This window comes from Mastigoproctus giganteus, chromosome 6 (assembly GCF_048544385.1).
Source record: "Mastigoproctus giganteus isolate SK-2022 chromosome 6, ASM4854438v1, whole genome shotgun sequence".
NCBI classification, from domain to species: Eukaryota; Metazoa; Arthropoda; class Arachnida; order Uropygi; family Thelyphonidae; genus Mastigoproctus; species Mastigoproctus giganteus.
Window position 1 is genome coordinate 229,398,232 of NC_143580.1, and position 23,196 is coordinate 229,421,427.

The 23,196-nt window shown below is 36.0% G+C and overlaps 1 protein-coding gene across 1 annotated transcript in view; it reads left to right on the forward strand.

Moving 5' to 3' along the window:
- LOC150085068 (cofilin/actin-depolymerizing factor homolog) overlaps window positions 1-15,456 on the forward strand; it is a 42,764-nt gene extending 27,308 nt beyond the window's left edge. The window contains exons 2-3 of the mRNA XM_090376767.1: window positions 3,659-3,939; window positions 14,884-15,456. Of these exons, the coding sequence (XP_090232893.1) occupies window positions 3,659-3,939; window positions 14,884-15,046 (444 nt within the window). The 3' untranslated portion in view covers window positions 15,047-15,456. The remainder of the gene's footprint in view (window positions 1-3,658; window positions 3,940-14,883) is intronic.
- Window positions 15,457-23,196: the final 7,740 nt, after the last annotated feature.

Here is a 23,196-nt window from a genome sequence, read left to right on the forward strand (position 1 = left end):
ATACCCCAAACAAGAGAGATATTAGAACCTTTAGTACAGTGCATGGGTTGAAGGTTGAGAAGATGAAAGAAGGTACTTGTTGGCATTAGACTTGAACTTCTGTAGATTGTAATTTTCAGGAAATATGTATGAAGGGAATTTCTATGTTGTTCCAGAAAATGGAAGCTGAATGAAGAAAAAGAAAAGTTGGTTCTGATAGTTTGAATTGGACAGTGAAAGGAGGTTGACTGGTTGTGGCATATGTTTGAACTGCTTTGGTGGCGCCTCCGTAGCCAGCTGGGAAGGAGCAGCAGTGCATAGCACATGCTTCTTGATTAGACCGGGGTTCGAGCCCGTCACCACCAAATACGGAGGATGCGGAAAAAGGTCAGGGAATGACCACCACCACATATTCCCGGAGCAATATGGCCTTAGTTGCTAATGCTCCTAAAAAACAAACAGACAAACAAACTGCTTTTGGGGGAGAGAGAGGGGGGAGGGGGGAGAATTGTAGAAGCCAATTCAGTGCCTATGAAACGGAGAGTGGAGAGGCTGTTAGAGATGGGAGTAGGAGCCCAAGCATTGATCCCTGACGAAGGCCACATGCTACATTGTTCCATCCTGAAGATTTTTGCTTTGAGTTCTCTATCTCCTATCTTTTTGCTAGCACCTGATCCAACAAAGGGTTTTGTCAGTAATCCTAATTTTTTCTATTTTATGTAAATAGCCTTTCGTAAGAAACCATATCAATTTTTATTGAAGTCAAGGTAAATGTCAGTTATTTCTTGCATCCAACTGTAATGGTTACAAACCTAATAGTTAACTAGACTGGTCAGGTAAAACTTTCCCTTTACAATCACATTCTGTAATCTGTTGGATATCATTCCTATTGAGAATCCATGAAGTAGATGAGGTCATGCGTGAAATACATGACTCACCTACCACATAATTTAAGCTTATTCTACACTTTTGTAAATCAGAGTGACATTAGCACTTCTGCAGTCCAAAGGATAATACTATAGTTTAATTATGAGCTGAGTAATCTATCAGTGGTGGCACACCCATCTGAAGCAAACATGGTGGCAGGCACCTGACAGATGTCAGTTTTTTAGTCTCTGGAAATTTTTTTTCATCTTGAACATGTCTAATATTTAATCTTTTCTTAATGGATTGCAGTACTTATTGTAGATACTTTGCAATTTTAAGAAAATAAATTTTTAAAACATGTTTTACACCTTTTTATTTAAAAAAATTTTTTTTTTAAATGTTACAGGCATAAAATAGAAATCATTCTCTTGAGTCTTTTCCAGGTTAAAACATTTTATATATTGAATAGCATTTTCAGGTTTTCTTAAAAATTTATTTGAAATGTGGCGTATTTCACAGTGCACAAAATTTATAATTATTGTTGCTTTCCATAGAGTAGTTTCTATCTTATTAGAACAGCAGGTGTATGTTCAGTATCACCTTTCAAACAAAAAGCCAAATAGTTGCAAAGATGGTGGTGAAAATTGTGTGCAAGAACCTGTCAGGTATTCATTAAAAAGTCTGTTCAACTAATTTGCCACTTCTGAAATTTTTATGATTATTCCATTTCACATGGGTGCTGCTCTTCGTGGACTAATGTTATTAGTGGAGTCCCATAGTGTTTGGTCCTCTGTTGTTTTGTATATTTATCAATGATATTGATGAAGGTATATCAGGCTTAGTGTCAAAGTTTGCAGATGATACAAAGGTTGGCAGGGTTAGTAATGGCAGTGTGCTACTGCAACAGGATCTAGATAATTTGGGCAGGTGGGCTAAGAAGTGGCAACTGAAGTTTAACCTTGACAAATGCAAAGTACTGCATATGGGTAGAAGTAACCCCAGAGAAACGTACCAACTGTGTGGTACTACACTTAAGGTGGTAGAAAATGAAAAAGACCTGGGAGTAATTGTGCAGTCAGATATAAAGTTTTCTGAGCAATGCAGACAGGCTGCCAGGGCAGGTCATGGGGTTTTGTCGATGATATATAGGAATCTTGCTAGCAGGGAAAAGGTGATTCTCATTGCCTCTGTATAAGGCAATGGTCAGGCCGCGCCTTGAGTACTGTGTGCAGGCCTGGAGGCCTCATTTTAGGAAGGATGTAGATTTACTTGAGCATGTACAGAGACAGGCAACAAGATTGGTGAGGGGAATGAAGGGATCCTCTTACTAAGAGAGGCTTAAATTCTGCAAATTGCAGTGACTGGAGACTAGGCACCTGTGCGGTGATCTGATTGAGGTGTATAAGGCCTTGAATGGGTTGAGCACGCTGAATTCTGATGGGATCCTTCCACTTGTTCAGATTACAAACCTAAGGGGGCATAAATTCAAATTAAGAAAAGAGAGATGCAGAATAGATGTGTGGAAATTTGCTTTTAGCCAGTGGGTGGTTAATTGCTGGAACAAACTTCCATCTGTCATTGTGGAAGTTGATAGGTTAAATAAATATTAAGGAGAAACTGGACAGGCATTTGGAGGGAATGGTGTGTGTGTGTGTGTGTGTGTGTGTGTGTTTGGCTGATGCTGCATAAGCTCATACACTTGCTTTCTTGCATCACATGCCACTACTATTACATTAAGAGATATATTCAATTTTTTTTTTCCATCTGAGAAAACTACTTGTTTCCATTTATAGCCCTCTTGCTGGTTATTTCTTTTACTTGAGTTTTACCTATCTTTCCACATCAGCAGTTTTTGTTACCCACAGTTTGAGAATTGATTTAGCATTTTTATTATTATTATTAAGCATAGATTCAAGAGTAGGCTAGATATATTATTAGATTTATAGTCACCTTCCAAGCTTTCAATTTCAAAAGAAATGATTCACTTAATGAATAGTTTGAGGTATGGAAAATATCATTTTGGAGATAAGTTGTGCATACATGTGGAAGAATTAAAGGCTTCTGTCAAAGTAATACTGTATCCATAGTAAAAGTAAGATTAAAATATAATACCTGGCATGGGATTATGATAGCATCATTATGCAAATGAGGTAATGTTCTGAACTCAGAATTATTTTCTAAATTGATTTGGTAATCCTAAGTTAGTATAGGATGTGTAAAATAAATTAATCCAAGTCACAAGGTTAATGTTGCCTTGTTATTCCATTTCAACCTATTTCAAAAATTAAAAAATAAGCCTAAAAGTTGATAATGCCTCTCTGCACATATCAGTATTATAAATTTATATAGGTGAATTATAATGCATCTCACACAGCTTGAATTTTTTATCAACTTTTGTTTCCTACCTGTGTTTTAAATTTGCCATTTATTCTTTTAAATGGTTTATATTCATTACCTAATTCCAAAAAATCATGCTAAAAGATGTCACTTTGTTCAAAGGCAAACAACTCATTACCTAAAGTAAGCTGCCTGTGTAAATTTGTTATATTAGTATTATGAGAGGAACTCCATAAATTTGACTTAATTTTCCAACTATTTTTAGTCTGAAATGGTAGAGGTGAGAGAGAGAGTGAGCAAGAGCGCTTTTTCAATGAATTAGTTATTTGGGTGTAGTAGAGTTGTTCCTGCTCTACAAATAGTAAGCAATGTTATGTAATGTTTTCGCTACGTCCTAATGCCTCTGCATTAGGACATAATTTATGAAAATAAATTTGTAGGTAGACATTTTTTACTTTTCTTTTTTCTTTTATAGGCTTCTGGAGTAACAGTTTCCACAGAGGCAAAAACAGTGTATGAAGAAGTGAAAAAGGACAAAAAATATAGATACATCATATATCACATTAAAGATGAAAAGGTGATAGATGTTGAAAAAACTGGCCAACGAGATGCTACTTACGGTGATTTCCTTGAACATCTACAAAACTTCAAAACAGAGTGCAGATATTGTGTATTTGATTTTCCTGCTCACATCCCTGTGGAAGGTGCACCGGAAAAATCTTCTATGTCTGTAGATAGATTGGTTCTAATGACGTGGTAGGTGATAATTTTTATTATTATTTTTTTAAACTTGTTGCAAATTAATTAGGTGATACATTGGAATAGTATGTGGCTATTAAATTGATTTGTAAATTATAATTTCCATCCCTGCTTTTGAAAAGAAAATTAAAAAAAAAAAAAAAAAAATACACTCACATGCACACAGCCAATTCCGGTTATTTGGGACAAGTGCATTTTGGCACAATTAAGCATGGCTGCCCCAATTATGCAAAGTTTCATATAAATAGTTAAAGATACAGTGGACCCCCGGTTTATGATTGAATCTGTACAATCAAATCGCGTTACGATGGACTCGCCATAGTAAAGTACTGTTCACTATATGATATGTAGTAAGTGCCGGTCATTGTGATCATGCTTGTGAATTGAATTTTATTTCTAATAAGCGAAAATAGGAGGAATATTATCCACAGGCTATAAAAGTAAAGATATAAAGCACAGGTTTACACTTTATTACCGTACCAATTAAAAAATTAAATGATACATGAAAATAGGAAGAATATTTTCCACAGGTTAGCAAAATAAAAATAAATTTACGCTTGTGTGCATAGCTTAATTAATACATACTGTAATGTGTACATACTAACTAGTTGATATTTCTGTTCACTGAAATTTTAAGGGAGGAGTTGAAATTTAAAACAGTAAAAAAGATAAGCAATCAGTAACAAAGAACATGGCCTGCACAAATTGCAACTAACACAATGTGCACAAGTGAGAATGGAGTAACAAGTTACGAAGCTTAAAAAATAGGAATGAAGAGAAGATTCTGAAAATTTATTTGTTATTTTATAAGATTGAAGATTTCATGGAAGGGGAAACATTTCACCATAATAATGTAAAAATCCACAGAATTCCAGCTGTCGGTATTATCGCAAATTCGATAAGACAGAGTTTACTTTCCGTTTATAATAGATTGCACTAACAGAAAAGCCCAATAAACCAGAAACTGCTAATTGTTTTATGGTTGTGACTTCCAGAAATCCGACCAGACCACGTAGTATGGTCGGAGACAATCGTAGGGTAATCTTGAGTGTTGCGGCCTCCTGCCTCGATTAAACAGCATGTTGTCCCAATTAAGCAGAGAAAACCCTGGCTACTTTCTCGATTAGGTTCTGTTCTTTAAGATTTTTACCAAATAAACAGCTGCCCCGATTAACCGGTGGCCCAAATAACCGGAATCCACTATATATATATATTCTGGGAATTTGACATGTAAAAAAAAAAAAAAAAAAAAAAAAATGACTAACCCTCCATCAGATACCTACATTTTCATGTGGTTGCTTTTTGGAGTGTCTTTTTAACTGAATGTTATGTCCTAGTTAATATCACTGCTTGCAGTAAAAACTTAGAAAAGTTTTTTTCTTTTATAACTTTGTAACCTATGTAGTCACCAGCTAATTTTTATATATCATCCTTCGGACGTTTGTGACTGTTTATGAATATTTATTTTGAATTTTTCTCTTCATTGCATTCATTATGCATGCTATAAATGTATGTTATAATAATAAATGTAGTACTTAAATTTCAAAGTGGGGATCTAAAGTCTCACATGTTTTTACTTTCTCTACATGTCCTATTTTTCTTTTTCTGGTAATAACATCACTTGTATTTATTGTAAAAATAAATTTTATAGTGGGTCTCTCTCCACTTTCCCTACAAATGGTTGCTTTTGATAGCTAAAGAACTATTTTATATATTTAATAGACTAGTAATTTTTTTTTTTTTTTTTTTTTGTTTTCCTAGTCATGCCTTCTCTATTATACTTTTAAAGTAATGATTATAATAATAATAACTGGTTATTTTTATAAGATATAATTAATTTTAATTTGAAAATTATACTACAGCAGCCAGTAGTGTGTGTTGGTTTTTTTTTTTTTTTTTTAATAGTCTAGCTCAGAGGTTCCCAAACTTTTTCAGTTCATAGCGCCCTTAAAGTCTCAGTAATTTTTCTGCAGTGCCCCCAGACCAAAAGAAATTCCTAACAGTTCTGTTTATTAAGTAGTTAGGTCCAAACAGCTTAATAAGTAATGTTGAAACTTTGAACTACCTCGATCTAGTAGTTCACACAGTGTCCTACAGATGCAGAGTATCACTGTTTCCCTCAAATTTAAAATATCCTGCAGGTGCCCCCTGTGAGTTTGCTGTGACACGCTGTGGTGCACAGTTTGGGACCCGCTGGCCTAGCTCATTCTTTGTATTATTACATGATATTATCAACTCTTACTTTTAATTTGTTTTACCTAACTAGTTGTTTTTGGCAAACTGAACAGTACAGTATGTATTGTGAGGTGGTGGAGGGATTGGTGAAGGATATGAAGTAAAAAGTAAAGTTCTGAATGGTTATGGAGCTATGACTGTGCAGTCTAGTCGTAATAGCAGGCAAAAGTTATGAAACAGGTGTCTCTGGCTATTGAATCCACTACGTGAACTTTTTTTTTTTTAATAAATTAACTAGATGCAACAGAAAAAGCCTTCATGTACAGATAAAACAATTAATGAAAGGTGGTATTAATAAATTAACATTTATTCTCTAGTTAGTATTAGTAGAGGCATATGACGCAAGAAAGCATCAGCAAAAAAAAAAATATAAATAAAAAAAAAACCCTTCCCATTTCACCCATCCATTCACTCCAAATGCCTGTCCAGCTCTACCTTTAACTTAATTAAGCTGTTGAACTCCGCTACAACAGATGGAAGTTTGTTCCAACTATCAACCACATGCTGGCTAAAGGCAAATTTCCGCACATCCATTCCACAGCTGTCCCTTCCTCAATTCGAATTTGTCCCCTCAGGTGAGCAATCCAAGCAAGAGTAAGAATCGCATCAGCATTGTTTGCTCAAATCATTCAAGGCCTTATACACCTCAATTAAATCACCTAGTAGGTGCCTAGTCTCCAGACGCTGATATTGGCAAAACTTAAACCATTCTTGGTAACAGCAACCCTTTGTTGCCCATCTCTGTACTTGTTCCAGCAGCTCTACATCCTTCCTAAAATATGAGGACCTGTATACAGTACTCAAGGTGTGGCCTAACCATTGCCATATACGAGGGGACAATCACCTCCTTATCCCTGCTAGCAAAATTTCTGTATATCATTGACAAGACACCGTGAGCTAATCTTCCAGCCTGTCTGCACTACTCAGAAAACTTCATATCTAACTGCACAATTACCCCCAGGTCCTTTTCATTCTCCATTACCCTGAGTGCAGCACCACTCACTTGGTACGTTACTCTGGGATTATGCTACTCATATGCAGTACTTTACATTTGTCAATGTTAAACTTCAGTTGTCACCTCTCAGCCCAACTTTTCCTGTTGCAGTAGTGTACTGTCATTAACAACCCTACCAACCTCTGTATCGTCTGCAAACTTACAGTAACCCTGATTTGATAATTGAGAGCTATTAAGTGCTCGATAATTCCTATATTCTATTATATTATAAATCAACAGGGATTACCTTTATTTTAGATATAGTAAGCTTCTTTTCCAACTCTCCTAGTCCAAATTGCTAATAATTCTTGAGGATGGCGATATCTATTTTGTAAAACAGGTGGGACATCTTCCCCACTGTCAGAACCGTAGTGTTCAGACTGTGCAGTCTCAACAATGAGCGCTCATGACTGCTGTCTACAAACACCATACTTCTGGCAGCATGGAAACCATTACTTGGATTGGCATAAAATTAGATTTTTGAGATCTAAACTGTTTAATAAATATGGACCGATTATTTCTTTCGATCCTATAACTGGACTTTAGAGTTAAATTTAGGAGTATAATAAAATTGGATATGGGGGGGGGGGGATTATTCTCTACATTCCTTAAGTCGGACTAGAACTTTTCGGGAGTCATGTTCACAGGAACGGAGCAACTCACAATTAATCCGAAACTTTTGTCTTATGTTGTAGTGTTTGTTCTTCACGCATGCGTATAAGTGACCAATCGTCGGACAATAGGAATGGCCTACGGATATTGATTGAAGTTTCATGTAGTTTCATCTTTAAGGTTTCTTGCAATAAGTAGTTTGTGATAGTTGTGTTGAATATATATAATTTTTGTTTCATTAAAGCTGAATGAATGTCGTTCATTTATTGCGTGGAACGAAAGTTCCGATGCATTTGAACAACCCGCCTGCACAGAAGCTTCGTGTTGTTTTGCTTGACGCTGTGCCACTCCCATGGTAGATCCTACATAAACAGCGTCACAATTTTTGCATGGGATGCTGTATACGAGGTCATGCTGTGATTGGAATGTGGTGTTTGAAGGTTGATTTCTGAAGAATGTATAATTTGTTCATGGGTTTTGCTATGATTTTCATGTCGGTTCCCTTGCATATTTGATTAAGTTTATTGTACCAGTACTCGACATATGGAATGGTGATGAAATGTATTTTGAAGGTTGATTTCTGAAGAATGTATAATTTGTTCATGGGTTTTGCTATGATTTTCATGTCAGATTTTTGTGCAATGTTTGTTGCGAGGTTGTTGTTATTTATTTAATCACAGGCTATTGTTTTGACTTCGTTTATAGAGGTTAGCGGGTAACTCCTATTTGAGAATCTTGTAGTTAATTCATTTATTTCAGTGGTTAGAGAAATTTGGGTGGAAGAATATTTAAAGGCATTAAGAAATTGGTTCAGCATGACCGATTTTTTTTTTTTTTTTTTTTTTTGTATAGTTGGGGATGATAACTAGGGAAATGCGCCGTAGCCTAGTGGTCAGGCGCGCAGTTGCATAAGTACACGTGCCTTGAGTGACCGGGGTTCAAGCCCGTGACTACTGAATACGGTACTGTTTCTTGTATTGTCTATCTTGTGAACTCCTCTGACAGTTTGGTCGTCCTGGAGTATAAACAGAAAATTTATTATTGTTATTAGTGGGTTTTCTATATATATATGCTGGAATTTAGTTTTTGTCCTAATCTGTGTATGGTAAAATTAAGGAAGTTTATGGAGTGGGTTTCTGTTTCAATTTCTAATTCAAATTTTAATCTCTGATGGATGCTATTAAAAACCTGAAGAATATTGTTTATGTATGAATAAATTGTATAAATGGATCAAGATTGATCCATTTATACCACAGATCACATATTACGGAAGATATCTGGATGACATCCTAATCATCACAGATCATTTGACCATAAACAATATTCTTCAGGTTTTTAATAACATCCATCAGAGATTAAAATTTGAATTAGAAATTGAAGCAGAAACCCACTCCATAAACTTCCTTAATTTTACCATACACAGATTAGGACAAAAACTAAATTTCAGCATATATATAGAAAACCCACTAATAAGGGGATGCTTTTGCATTTCCCCAGTTATCATCCCCAACTATACAAAAATCGGTCATGCATTACCAATTTCTTAACGCCTTTAAATATTCTTCCACCCAAATTTCTCTAGCCACTGAAATAAATGAATTAACTACAAGATTCTCAAATAGGAGTTACCCGCTAACCTATATAAACGAAGTCAAAACAATAGCCTGTGATTAAATAAATAACAACAACCTCGCAACAAACATTGCACAAAAATCTGACAAGACCAAAATACATTTCATCACCATTCCATATGTCGAGTACTGGTACAATAAACTTAATCAAATATGCAAGGGAACCGACATGAAAATCATAGCAAAACCCATGAACAAATTATACACATTCTTCAGAAATCAACCTTCAAACACCACATTCCAATCACAGCATGACCTCGTATACAGCATCCCATGCAAAAATTGTGACGCTGTTTATGTAGGATCTACCATGGGAGTGGCACAGCTTCAAGCAAAACAACACGAAGCTTCTGTGCAGGCGGGTTGTTCAAATGCATCGGAACTTTCGTTCCACGCAATAAATGAACGACATTCAGTCAGCTTTAATGAAACAAAAATTATATATATTCAACACAACTATCACAAACTACTTATTGCAAGAAACCTTAGAGATGAAACTACATGAAACTTCAATCAATATCCGTAGGCCATTCCTATTGTCTGACGATTGGTCACTTATACGCATGCGTGAAGAACAAACACTACAACATAAGACAAAAGTTTCGGATTAATTGTGAGTTGCTCCATTCCTGTGAACATGACACCCGAAAAGTTCTAGTCCAACTTAAGGAATGTAGAGAATAATTCCCCCCCCCCCCCCATTATCCAATTTTATTGTACTCCTAAATTTAACTCTAAAGTCCAGTTATAGGACTGAAAGAAATAATCGGTCCATATTTATTAAACAGTTTAGATCTCAAAAATCTAATTTTATGCCAATCCAAGTAATGGTTTCCATGCTGCCAGAAGTATGGTGTTTGTAGACAGCAGTCATAAGCGCTCATTGTTGAGACCGCACTGTCTGAACACTACGGTTCTGACAGTGGGGAAGATGGTCCCACCTGCTTTACAAAATAGATATCGCCATCCTCAAGAATTATTAGCGAGTTGGACTAGGAGAGTTGGAAAAGAAGCTTCCTATATCTAAAATAAAGGTAATCCCTGTTGATTTATAATAGTAACCCTGATATACCTTCATCAATATCGTTGATAAATAAGAAAACAACAATGGGCCCAACACCGAACCATGCGGGACCCCACTAATAACATTAGTCTACGAAGATCATTGTCCATTGATTACCACCCTCTGTCTTTTATCCACTGGACCAACTTTCCCTTAATGCCATACTGCTCCAATTAAGGCTAACCAGATTTCAGCACATTGCAGTTCACAATGTGCTGTGAATTTTTTGTGGTAGCATATGGGCTCAAACATGTAATCTCCTTATTTATAGCTGGCCCAAACATCTGTGTGAAGTTATGTACAGGATTTTTTTACTTTTTTTCTACTATTCTAAAATTATTTGTTTATCCTCTGCACATTAGCAATGTGCTGAGTTACTTTTTTAACATATCTCACAAAAGTAATAGCTTTTGTGAGATGTTAAAATTAGTTCAAATTAGTAACTTATTTGAAGGAAGAGGTTACTTAATCCCTCACCCTAAGATTGGCTAACTACAAATCTGTTGACAAAGAATTTAAGAATTGCTCCAGGCTGACAGGAAATGAGTCAAACCTCTCCAAATGAATGATGTGGAGGACACCATTCTTATGCCACTTGCATTTTATATAGTTTCAAAAATAGTTTTTGACAGTTTACCATTGTTGAGAAGAATGGCTAAAACCATCAAGCACTTCTTTCATAGTTAGTACTCAATCACTGTTGTCCCTAGGTGTATTGAGGTAATGTAGAGTTGATGTCAGTGCTCCCCAAGACAGGATACTTTGTCTGCATTTTGAACATTAAAAAAAAAAAAAAAAAAAAAAATGGCTCACACCAGAACTAAATAAAATATTTTCTCACTGAGTGCAAAAGCCTTAACAGCTTTTCATCTCAGGAAATGCACTTTCCTATGCCACTGCAGTGCTAAAGAGGACCAGGAATACATTCTCAACTTAAGCCCCTATTATACAGATCATTGTTACAACCTGAAAACTGGTATTAGAATCCTCATAGGATAAGGATCCAATCTCATTTATTGTAGACAAAGCCTTCAAATGAAGAGCAGCATTGGGTACAGATAACCCAGTGTTCTTGTGGTGCAACATCTTCAGTTCACCTCTTCCCTGAACCAAGCTGCTGACCTCCAAACGTGGGTAGGAGTAACTTGCTAGTCCAGGCCGTTTTTGTGATTGGAACCTGTTGGTACATTTCCACGTGTGATCAGCTTGCTATTCTTGTCTTGCCGGGGGGGGGGGTATTATTCCTCTGATTACTACTCCACTGCCACCAGTGCCACCACCAACTAATCCCAGGCACTCTAAGATGAGATAAACTAATTGCATGCAGCAACCTGGAATAATTTCCCATGGTGGAATAGTGCTAACACCATGAACACTCCCTTCATTGGTCATAGAATCAACTTGCTAATCCTAGAAATTCCTTGAATGGGATCAACCTTGCAAACCCTAGACATGTCAATCTTCCAGTGATCATCTGTCTTAGTAATCTTCTAACATACTGTTTCAGTAGGGTTTCCTCCTATTTCGATATTCAGTCTGTCTCTACTTTCTTTCCTTTCTCATCCCCCTCCCGGGATAATCTGTTGTACTCAGGTATAGGCACACTGTTGAGTAGAGCACAAATCAAATAGCTTGTGGCTGGAACAAGTACCAGGCAGAGCCTCCCTAATAGCTAAGAGGCTAGTTAGCCGACCGGGCTAGCCGAGTGGGTAAAGTACCTACCCGGCAGCCCAAAGGTCGCGGGTTCGATTCCCGCCTCGGGCTTGGATCAAAGTACTGCAAAAACCTTGGGAGGTGCAATATGGCCACAGAAGCCGATGCGCCAACAACTACCAAATCAAAAAAAAAAAAAAAAAGAGGCTAGTTAACAATGCTATAATATAATACTGTATGCATAAACCAACACTACTCACAACTGGGTTGGTGTAAATCTGCATCATAACATTAACCCAAGCCAGGAGTTAAGCAGATATGGGGCAGCCCCAGGAACTGCAAACACATCAGACATATGAACAACTCCCCCTCCCCAATATTTTGTGGGAACTTTACAATAGAGTGGGGATTTTATCCCACTCTACTATAAAATAGTGTGGTAAAATCTGTATTATTGTAATAATTATCATCATGAAGGCTTTGTTACAGGATGTATTGTTATGCAGAGTTTGGCTTTTGTCTAAATGGCAGTGTTGCTTACTGTGCTGTTTGTTGCATTGCTCTCTGTACCTTGAAATCTAGCTGCAGCAAAGACAAATGTCAAAGGAACTAAAGCTAATGATAAAGTTCTGCAAAAATTTAAACTCTTCTCCAAATTAGGATCCATATCCAGAGCTTCTTGACTAATCTGATTTGCAAGTCTTAAAAACTCAGCTAGTCTCTTTGTGGTAAAATTTTTGTGTGCAATTTTTTTTTTTTTTTTTTTTTTTTTTTTAATTTTTGTTATTTTCCATTGTGAAAAAAATATCATCCACTGATAATTGTTCTCTATGAGATTCAAGGACTTCTGTGATATCTGCTAGTTCCAGTTCTTCAAATCTCTCTCCACTGATCATTTTGCCAATTCTCACAATTTCAACTACCTCCGGCATTTCGACCGTGGCTTCTTTAGTGCAGCCTTTTCCACACTGCATTCATTGTCGAGTTCTTCACCCCGCGCGCTATTTTTTTTTTTATTTTTATTTTTATTTTTTTTTTTCAACATCAAAAATGTTATAATTCTGCCAATAATCTGAAATTGAAAGACTGCCTATTCCATCAGTAGCTTCTACCAATTGTAAAAAAGATCTTAGGTAATAATGTTTAAAGGAAGCTATAACACATTGGTCCATCAGCTGAATTAATGAACTTGTATTCACTAGAAGAAAGGTAACTGGGTGCAGTGTCAAGAATGAACAAGATTTTGAATGCTATGTTCTTCTTCAGGCAATATCTTTTTGTTTCGACCCAAAAGTAATTTAAAAACCAATCCTCAAAGATTTCAGCTGTCATCCAGGCTTTTTTGCTCCGTTTCCAATTAACCGATAAGGAGCTTTTTGATATTCCTTTAAAAGCACGAGGATTTTCTGGTGTCTAAATTAGAAATGGTTTACGCTTAGTCACCCTCTGCATTGCCACATAACAAAGTATTAATCTATCTTTTGCGGCTTTGAAACCTGAGGCAGTTTTCTCTTCTTTTGAAATGAATGTTCGGCTTGGCATACGCTTCCAAAATAAGCTGGTCTCATCAGCATTAAACATGTCACTTGCTAGGTAGCCCTCAGTCGCAGTAACATCTTTTAAAATTTTCAGATACAAAGAGGCAGCTTCGATATCTGCACTGGCTGCTTTGCCTGTTAATTTTAGATTGTGAAGACTGATGTATTTTCAAGCCAACCCTTACCGGCCTGAAATACATCTGCATTGGATATACTGGCTTCTTCTTTCTTGTAAGCAATTAAAAATTTGCAGAGCTTTGGCGCAAATAATATCTGAACTAAGAGGCATTCTTTTTTGATTAAGATCTTCTATCCAGAAAGAAAATAATTTTTCAGTTTTCTCTATTAATGGATTTCTCGCTTATCTGTTATTGGAACAGTTATCTGTTCCAATAATGTGGAACAGATAACTGAACTTTTAATTTTCTCAGTATTTTTTCCCTAATTCTGTCAAATGCTAGATTCATTTATGCTATATTTCTTGGCCAATGTCACAACCTTTTTCCATTTTCTAACTCAATGATTTTTAATTTCCTCTAAATTATTATTTTATTTTTTGTTGTGGCTTTCTTCATTTTAGGCACTAGTTAAACACACTTTATATAGACAAATATTAAATCAGCAAAAGCAATGCTTACCGATTAAAACACTTTACATTGCATGAACCAGAAAAAGATTGTCTGAACAGCTAACATAGGATAACTGATGAGGGGGGGGGGGTCCTGAATTAGGAAGTTGTTTAAAAAATAACCAGACAAATACACCACTGTTATTGCTATGTTTGTTTATAAGAATCAGTTTTGAACACCTTTGTGATATTTTTCCAAAGCACATTTCTGGATTTCGCTACTAAAAAAAAAAAAAATGCACTTTCTGGTTGTTGGGCTTTTCTGTTAGTGCAATCTATTATAAACAGGTAGTAAACTTGATCTTATTACATTTGCGATAATCCCGATAGCTGGAATTCTTTGGGATTTACGTTATTATGGCGAAATGTGTTTCCCCTTCAATGAAATCTTTATAATCATGTAAAAAATATAAATTTTCAAAATCTGCTCTTCATTCCTATTTTAGAAGTTTTGTAAACAAAAATTGTGCAGGTAGCAAAACTGTGCTATAAACTGTACAAATCAAGGGATGACTGTATTCTTATAGTGCAGCCCCATGAAAAAAAAAAAAAAAATTTAAATGCATTAATAATGTATAATTTTGTAGGTGTCCAGAAGGCTCAAAGATCAAACAGAAAATGCTTTACTCGAGTAGTTATGATGCTTTGAAGAAAGCTCTAGTTGGCGTTTACAAGTATGTACAAGCTTGCGACTTTGAGGAAGTTAGCCAAGAAGCAATAGAAGAGGTATTCAGGAAGGGAAGCAAGTAAATTGGGTTTCCTATTCAGTCATTTTTAATTATTACATCTAATGCCTCCTTAGTGAGGTTGTGAGGCACATTACTGTGCTGATAATTATCTACTGGAAAATGCTTGTAGATTTATGTTGTACTAGTTTTTAAAGTTCCTTGTCAATGAATTGTACTGATGTAGGTACAGGCAACAGCACATGTAACATACTGCTCTGGCAGTCCCTGTTAATATTTCATATACTTAACTGTTGCCTTGAAGTTCTGTGATTTGGGCTGTCTTAAAAGGATAAAAAGCTTTTTTTTTTTTTTTTCATGGAAATGATGAATGGTGGTATATTTTGCAATTGTTGCTCAAGCTCCATGAATTTTTGGGCATGTTTGCTACTTTAATGAAATAGAAATTTATAGAGGGGGTTTTTTTTTTTTTTTTTTTTTTTGAGTTTTCTGTATTTAATAATCTAAAGACCTGTTTTTAATGAAAAATTGTTATTCTGTTTTATTATTTATGAATTTGACATAATTAAAACAAACACTGTAATTGGATTTCAAGTGTGTAATCAGTAATAAAATAAAGTATCTGAAAATTGAATTTTATATTTATTAAAATTTACTGCACATTACAACACTGTAGTATGCTATTTTGATTAGTTGTAGATGTGTTGCTGGATAGGAAAAACATGATTGTAATAAGGTAAACTGTGAAGTTTGTGACAAGCTTTACTTTCTTTTTTTCCTTCAAAGTATGTGTGTATATATTTTGTAGATAATGGAAAAATTGACAAAAGAAATGCAGCAAGATGTTAATTGGTTATTGTTTCTATCTTCTTAGATGGACTAACATCTAATAATGTTGAAACTTGAGTTCAGAAATTAGCTTTGTCCTTGCCAAAAATTAGTCTGAAGAGTATATACAGATTGGTATTATAGTGGCAATTTCACATATTCAGCAATATACATCCATAAATCTTATATTATCACTTGTCAGTGAGCTATATAAGAAATCCAAAACTGCATTTTCAAAGTGCAGTTAAATACATGGAGCTAATTCTGTTCTGTATAGATAACATGAAATGATCTCTCTCTTGCCTAGTCATGAATAATGTCGCAGCTTAGGTGATTTAAATTATTACTGGAAGTGAAGAAAAGGATGTTGAGTTAAATATAGATCTTGGACTTTGGAGTCCCACCACTTCTATCCTCTCTCTATAAAAAATTAGTTTAAAATTGTTTAAAGAATTTTTGCTAACTTTTCAGCCAAGATATTAGCATCATAGCTGCTTGAGTGGACCACACTAAACCATCTCAGTTGTATACAGTAATGTGCATTGCTCGTCTTCTATAGACAGAATACGATATGTTAACAAACGGTGTTCTGTAATGTGTCTGCACCATTGTTTATATTATATAATACACAAAAAATCTTTCTTACACTGCCTTTTACCTCATCAGCAATGATCATTCAGTATTAAAAGTATCCATTGTTGTAAAACTTAGTGAATGTTTGCATACTGTATTATTAAGCATGTGTATATATATGAAGTGTTTGTTAGTGTATACAGTAAATGAATAAATTGGGATTGCTCTACAAATAAGAATAGATGTCTGTCTTACAGCTCTCCAGTAATTGAAGTAGATGTGGAATTGTTTTAAGTGCCAAAGGTTGACAGATGTACTGGTACTTTTATCATTTCTTAGACAACTCCTGAAGGATTATATATATTTTAATATTTGCAGTATCATTAGAATGCTGTTGTCTATAATTTTGTATACCTAATCATCAACTATAATATTTCAAAAAAAAATCCACTGTAATATTATAAAAATTGTTCAAGAATTTTTAAAATATGTAACAGTGTCAGTGGTATTAAAATTGAAATTATACAATTGATTGATAAGCTAAAGTGTAACTGTGCCCCCTTAAAATAGATTAAATTCTACATAAACCAAATGCTATTTATATAACTGCCCTCAGGATAGCTTACCTAATTAAATTATAGATATCTGGATAGTAGCCAACAAAGGGGGTATGTTAATATGGGATTAGACTATTTTTGTTATTTTGATATCTTTCAGGATCAATAGCTAGTTATATGATACATGAACGGGGCGTGTATATATGCATTTGGTGCCATCGACTGTCTCACACTTGTAAAAACTGTGTCCATATGGTCACGTTCACTTTTCATACATTGTATGACATATGATCAAGTGTTTTTCTATGCAATGTATGTGCAAATAATTTTTATCTTTAATTTTACTCTTCACATCTTGTATTATTAATCTAGGCTCACATTCTTAACATCTTTAAATAATTCATGTATTTAAAATTTATACATTTAAAATGTAAATTTCTTAATTTTGCTTTATTACTTTTGATACAGTATTATTAATTTGGGCTTATATTCTTAAATATCATCATTTTACATTTTAAATCCTACTTACCTTGACTAAAATGCCATATGTGCACATTAGCATCTGCATAATTGTAACTTCCAATGTCATTCTTGGCCTGTTTTGATTTGGCTGTAAAATTGTAAGGATGTGTGTAAATAACGATGATCTAAATATAATTTCTTTTGTCACTTAATTGGGGTACTATCAGTCAGACCAGTGGTCCCTTTATATCAGTTTGCTGCAAAAAGAATTTATGCCTGCCTAATGTTAATATTATTTTTAGTATGTGGCAGGTTACCCCCCCCCCCTTTTATTTAGATACTATCTGTTATATTTTACTGTATTGTAAAACTGGTATGGGATTCATGGAAACAGGTAACGGTTTTGCTAATTACTTTTACTTGTACATTGATGGGTGTGTGGTCCCTGCTGAGTGCGTACTAATTTTTACAGGCAGTAATTAGTGCTTACTTTTAATTTTTGCTTTTATTTAGTATTTTATTTAATTTCATATTTATCTCCTTTCTTGTCTTTATGTATGCCGGCCTTTTAGCTTAATATCTTGGCCGCATTACATTAGTAGAGGCATATGATACAAGGAAGCAAGCTTATACAGCATCAGTCAAGACTATGGAGAACATAGCATAAAGAAGGCATGTATGCATACCATGTGCAGCATGTTCAATGCCTCAAACCCAGGGATCTTGGCTGAAGGCTTGAATTTTGTAATTCCTGAATGATAATTGCCATTTCCATCATTACAATTTATTCAGTGATGCTAAATTAGCATTGGTAGAGACATATGACTCAAGTAAACAAAGCTTATACAGCCAGAAAAATAAAAAAAAAAAATAACCTTCCCATTTTACCCATCCATTCACTCCAAATGTGTCTAGTTCTGCCTTGAATTTATTTAAGCTGTCAACTTCTACAATGACAGATTAGCATTAGTAGAGGTACGACGCAAGAAAGCAAGTTTATGCAGCATCAGCCAAAAAAAAGGCTATCAACTTCCGCAACAAAAGATGGGAGTCTGTTCCACCAATCAACCACCCACTGGCCAAAGGCAAATTTCTGCACATCTATTCTACAACTGTCTTTCCTTAATTTGAATCTATGCCCCCTGAGGTTCTTAATCTGACCAAGAGGAAGAATCCCTTTAGCATTCAGTTTGCTCAACCCATTCAAGGCCTTATACACCTCAGTCGATCTGATTGCACCTATGCACCTCGCAGGTGCTTAGTCTCCAGACACTGTAATTTGCAAAACTTAAGCCTTTCTCTGTAAGAAAAATGCAGCCACCGGACTGGTATACAGTACTAAAAGTGTGGCCTGACCATTGCCTTATACAAGGGGATAATCACCTCCTTACACTTTCTAGCAAGATTCTTGTACATCATTGACAAAACCTCATGAGCTGATATGGCAGCCTATCTGCACTGCTCAGAAAACTTCATATCTGACTGCACAATTACACCCAGGCCTCCATTCTCCAATCACAGATTTGGTATGTTACTCTGTGGTTACTGCTACTGATATGCAGTACTTTGCATTTGCCAATTTTAAACTTCAGTTGCCACTTCTCACCTCACCTGCTTAACTTTTCTAGATCCTGTTGCAGTAACATACTGTCATTAACAACCCTGCCAACCTTTTTGCAAACTTGTACATGATGCATGGTGTACAAAACAATGGGCCCAACACTGAACCCTGGGGAACTTCACTAATAATATTAGTCCACAAAGAGCAATGTCCATTAACATTAGTAGAGGCACATGATGCAAAAAAGCAAACTTATACAGAATCAGCCAAAAAAAAAAAAAAAAAAAAAAAACCTTCCCATTTCACTGACCCATTCATTCCAAATGTTTGTCTAGTTCTGCCTTGAATTTATTTAAGCTATCAACTTCCACAACAAGAGATGGAAGTTTGTTCCAGCAATCAACTACCATCTGGCTAATGGCAAATTTCTGCACATCTATTCTACAACTGTCTTTCCTCAGTTTGAATCTATGCCCCCTCAGGTTTGTAATCTGAGCAAGAGGAAGAATCCCATTAGCATTGAGCCTGCTCAATCCATCAAGGCCTTATACATGTCAATCAGATTATCTCGCAGGTGCCTAATCTCCAGAAGCTGCAATTTGTAGAACTTAAGCCTTTCTTAATAAGAGCACAGTGCCCTTTGTTACCTTCTCTGTACTCATCCTAGCAACTCTGCTTCCTTCCTAAAATGAGGCTTCCAGACCTGTACACAGTACAAGGGGATAATCAACTTCTTATCCATGCTCACAAAATTCCTATATATCATTGACAAGACCCCCATGATCTACTCTGACAGCCTGTCTGCACTACACAGGAAACTTCATATCTGACTGCACAATTATCCCCAGCTCTTTCATTCTTCACTACCCTGAGTGTAACACCACATAGTTGGTACATTTGTCTGGGGTTATTGCTACCCATATGCAGTACTTTGCATTTGTCAATGTTCAGCTGCTACTTCTCAGCCCATCTACCAACTTTTCCAGATCCTGCTGCAGCAGCATACTGTCAGTACTGTTATTAACAACCCTCCTAACCTCTGTATCATTTGCAAACTTTGACATTAAGCTTGATATAACTTCATCAATATCATTGATAAATATACAAAACAACAATGGGCCCAACACCGAACCCTGAGGACACCACTAGTAACATTAGTCCACGTAAAGCAGTACCCATTGATTACCACTGTCTTCTCCCACTCAACCGTCCCAATCAGCAATTTGCCCTTACTGCCATACTGCTCCAATTTATACGGCCTCCGTAGCCGAGTGGTCAGGAGCAGGAGTGCAGTAGCACACGCTCCTTGAGTAGAACGGTGTTCAAGCTCCTGACTGCTAAATACGGTCAATCTGCCAACCCGCATTGGACCAAGCGTGGCAGATTATGGTCCTTTTCCCTCAGCATGAATTGTTGAGGAGGCTTGCATACTGCAAGGCATATGCTTGCATACTGGGTTGATAATGGCTGCAGTTTACCTTTTGTTTTTTTTTTTTTACCTTCCATGTGTAACAGTATCAAAAGCTTTCCTGAAATCTAAGTATATATCAAAATTATTTTTTGCATCCAGTTCCTTTGTGACCACATAGTATGCAATCAAATTGGTCACACAACTTCCCCTTAACAAACATGCTGTGACTGAATTATTGCTGCAGTCTTGTCTCGATGATCCTGAAATTGCTTCTTTAAACTGTGACCCCCATTAAACTATTTGCACAGTATGGCATTGGATACTGGTTAATGATACTTAGGTATACAAAATTATAGACAACAGCATTCTAATATTGCAAAATATTAAAATGTATATTGAGATTACATAATGTTTGATTAAATAATGGCATTAGAAATTGTAAACAGGAAGACAGAAGTCTATGATAGATATTATTATACTGATCTGTTTAAAAATATATCCACTGAATGGACAGGAATACTAGGATAATTACCTAGTAACGGGTAGGCCCACCTTTTGCCCGTATAAGGGTAGTCACACAGAGGCATTCATTCCACTAGTTCATGAAATCGTTCCACAGGTATTTCAGTCCATGCTTACTACACTGCTGTCTGTAATTCCTAGGTTGCATGGCCTGCCAGAGTACAAAAAATCTACTGGGTACCTGACCTGCCTCCTCAGGGCCAAGTGCGGTAACGGTGGGGCTAAATGGTCAGAAGAACAATGGTACACAACACTACCCATCCATCCACTCCCCACGCACTTTTTAAATCTCTGGCATTCACAGAGTACACAACGCGGAGATGTGGGAAACCTCTGGTGCCGTCAGACAACTAACACACTTTGCACTTGTCCATAATTCCATTGCATTCCTGGGTGGAGGATCCAAAGCTAGAATTGACCTTTTCACAGCATCCCAAAGATGCTCCACAAGGGTCATGTCCGGTGAATGGAGAGGTTGTTCCATGCTGGTGAAATCTGCAGGAATGTTCTTAGAACCATATTCTAGTCACCATGGCTCTGGGGAGGTGCATTGCCCTGTGGATGCACGATGACCATGAAGGGATGCGGATGGTCTGCAAGAGTGGACCGTTCAGAGATGCGTCTAGACGTACCAGAGGTCCCAATGTGTGCCAGTTGAACATGCCCCAGACCATTACCGACCGCCCACCTGCCCGAACAGTTCCTTGGTGACATGACGGGTGCATAGCTTCGTGCAGTTTCCACCAGATATGAATCCTCGCGAAATAACTGGAAATGGGGGTCGGTGACTCCCATAACCTATTGTGGCTAATGATTGTCCGATGATCTCGGTGGAAATGTTTCTGGCACCTCCCTCATTGAAGTTGGTGGTGATTTGTGCCACTGTTGCTCTCCGGTTGGCTGAAACAATGTGAGATATCCCTGGTAGCTGCACTTCTAAATTTTTATTGGCTTTTGCACATTAAATATAGGCCACGAAAATGTTTTGCCACTTCCAGCTTACCTCATATCCCTTCTCTACAATTGATGCAAAATAATGTCTTGGTAAGGATATCGAGAGAAAAAAAACACTAGCTACTCATAATTATGTTATGAAAAGAGTAATTAATTGTTTACATATCTGATCAATGTACAAATAATTGATTAGTATGTAGCAGAATTTATCATTCCATAGATTGAGCAGTTAATTTTGCTGATAGAAGCAAAACATTTATCCATGTCTCAACTTAATTTTAATTGCTGCTTTTATTTTAGAAAATAATTTCTTAATTCTGTGTGGATTTATTTTTGCAAAGATTAATGATCTTGTCAACCAAATTTGTCACTAGGATAATACAAATCGCTCCTGGACTATCAGAACTCCTTTCACTATTTTTCTCAAAGCTGTGTTGATTATATCTTTATCCCTAGTTAGGGATAGTACTATCAGTCCACCCTCCTCTGTTTCTGCACCTTTACTAATTAATTTTTGCTTCAGATATTCGTTTAATCTTCCATTTCTGTATTCTCATGTGTCATCCAGTTTGTCACTTACTTTTGATTGGAATTATCTATTATTAATACATTTATTGCTTTGCTTCAATCTTTGAAAACTTTCTTGGAACATGGCCTTATATCCAGGGGCTCCCATCTGATGAGTATGGGCTTAGCACACCTAGGGTCCTGAGCTGGATATCATCATTCTTCTCTTTCTTGGTGATTCCTCTCTCTAGCTGGTGCAGCATAAGCCTCAGGCTTCCTTGCACTGTATGGCTAATATTATATTATAATATAATGTGATGTAACCACTTTGACACTGTTTTCCATTTTATTTTGTCTAATTTCAACTGCTATCTTTCCTTGCTTGATATTTTAGTCTTTATACTCGTAGTATTCAAAGTTTTCCATTTATCTTTTCTTCAGTGAAGTTTACATCTTTGTTTAGTAACTCATCAAATGATTTACTCCATACTTCTGAAATATCCTTCTATTCTGTTTTAATTTTCTTTATTTTTCTTTCCTGTTTTGAGATATTTAACTAAATGCAAAAACATTTTTCAACCTTCCTGATGTTTTTTTTTTTTTTTTGCAAATCTTTCCCAAAATTGATTTTTCTTTAACTGCTTCCGCATGTCAGCACTCTTCCACCTTTCTTGATATTCTAACAAAGATTTATTGGTTTTATGACCAAAAATTTTTTTTTCTATTGGATTCACCATGGTGTTATTGAATCTCTCTTGTAATTTCAGCTAATGTCACTAAAATTCTTAATTTTTTTTTTTTTTATCGGAATGAATTTAATATGCAACAAAGATTAAGCT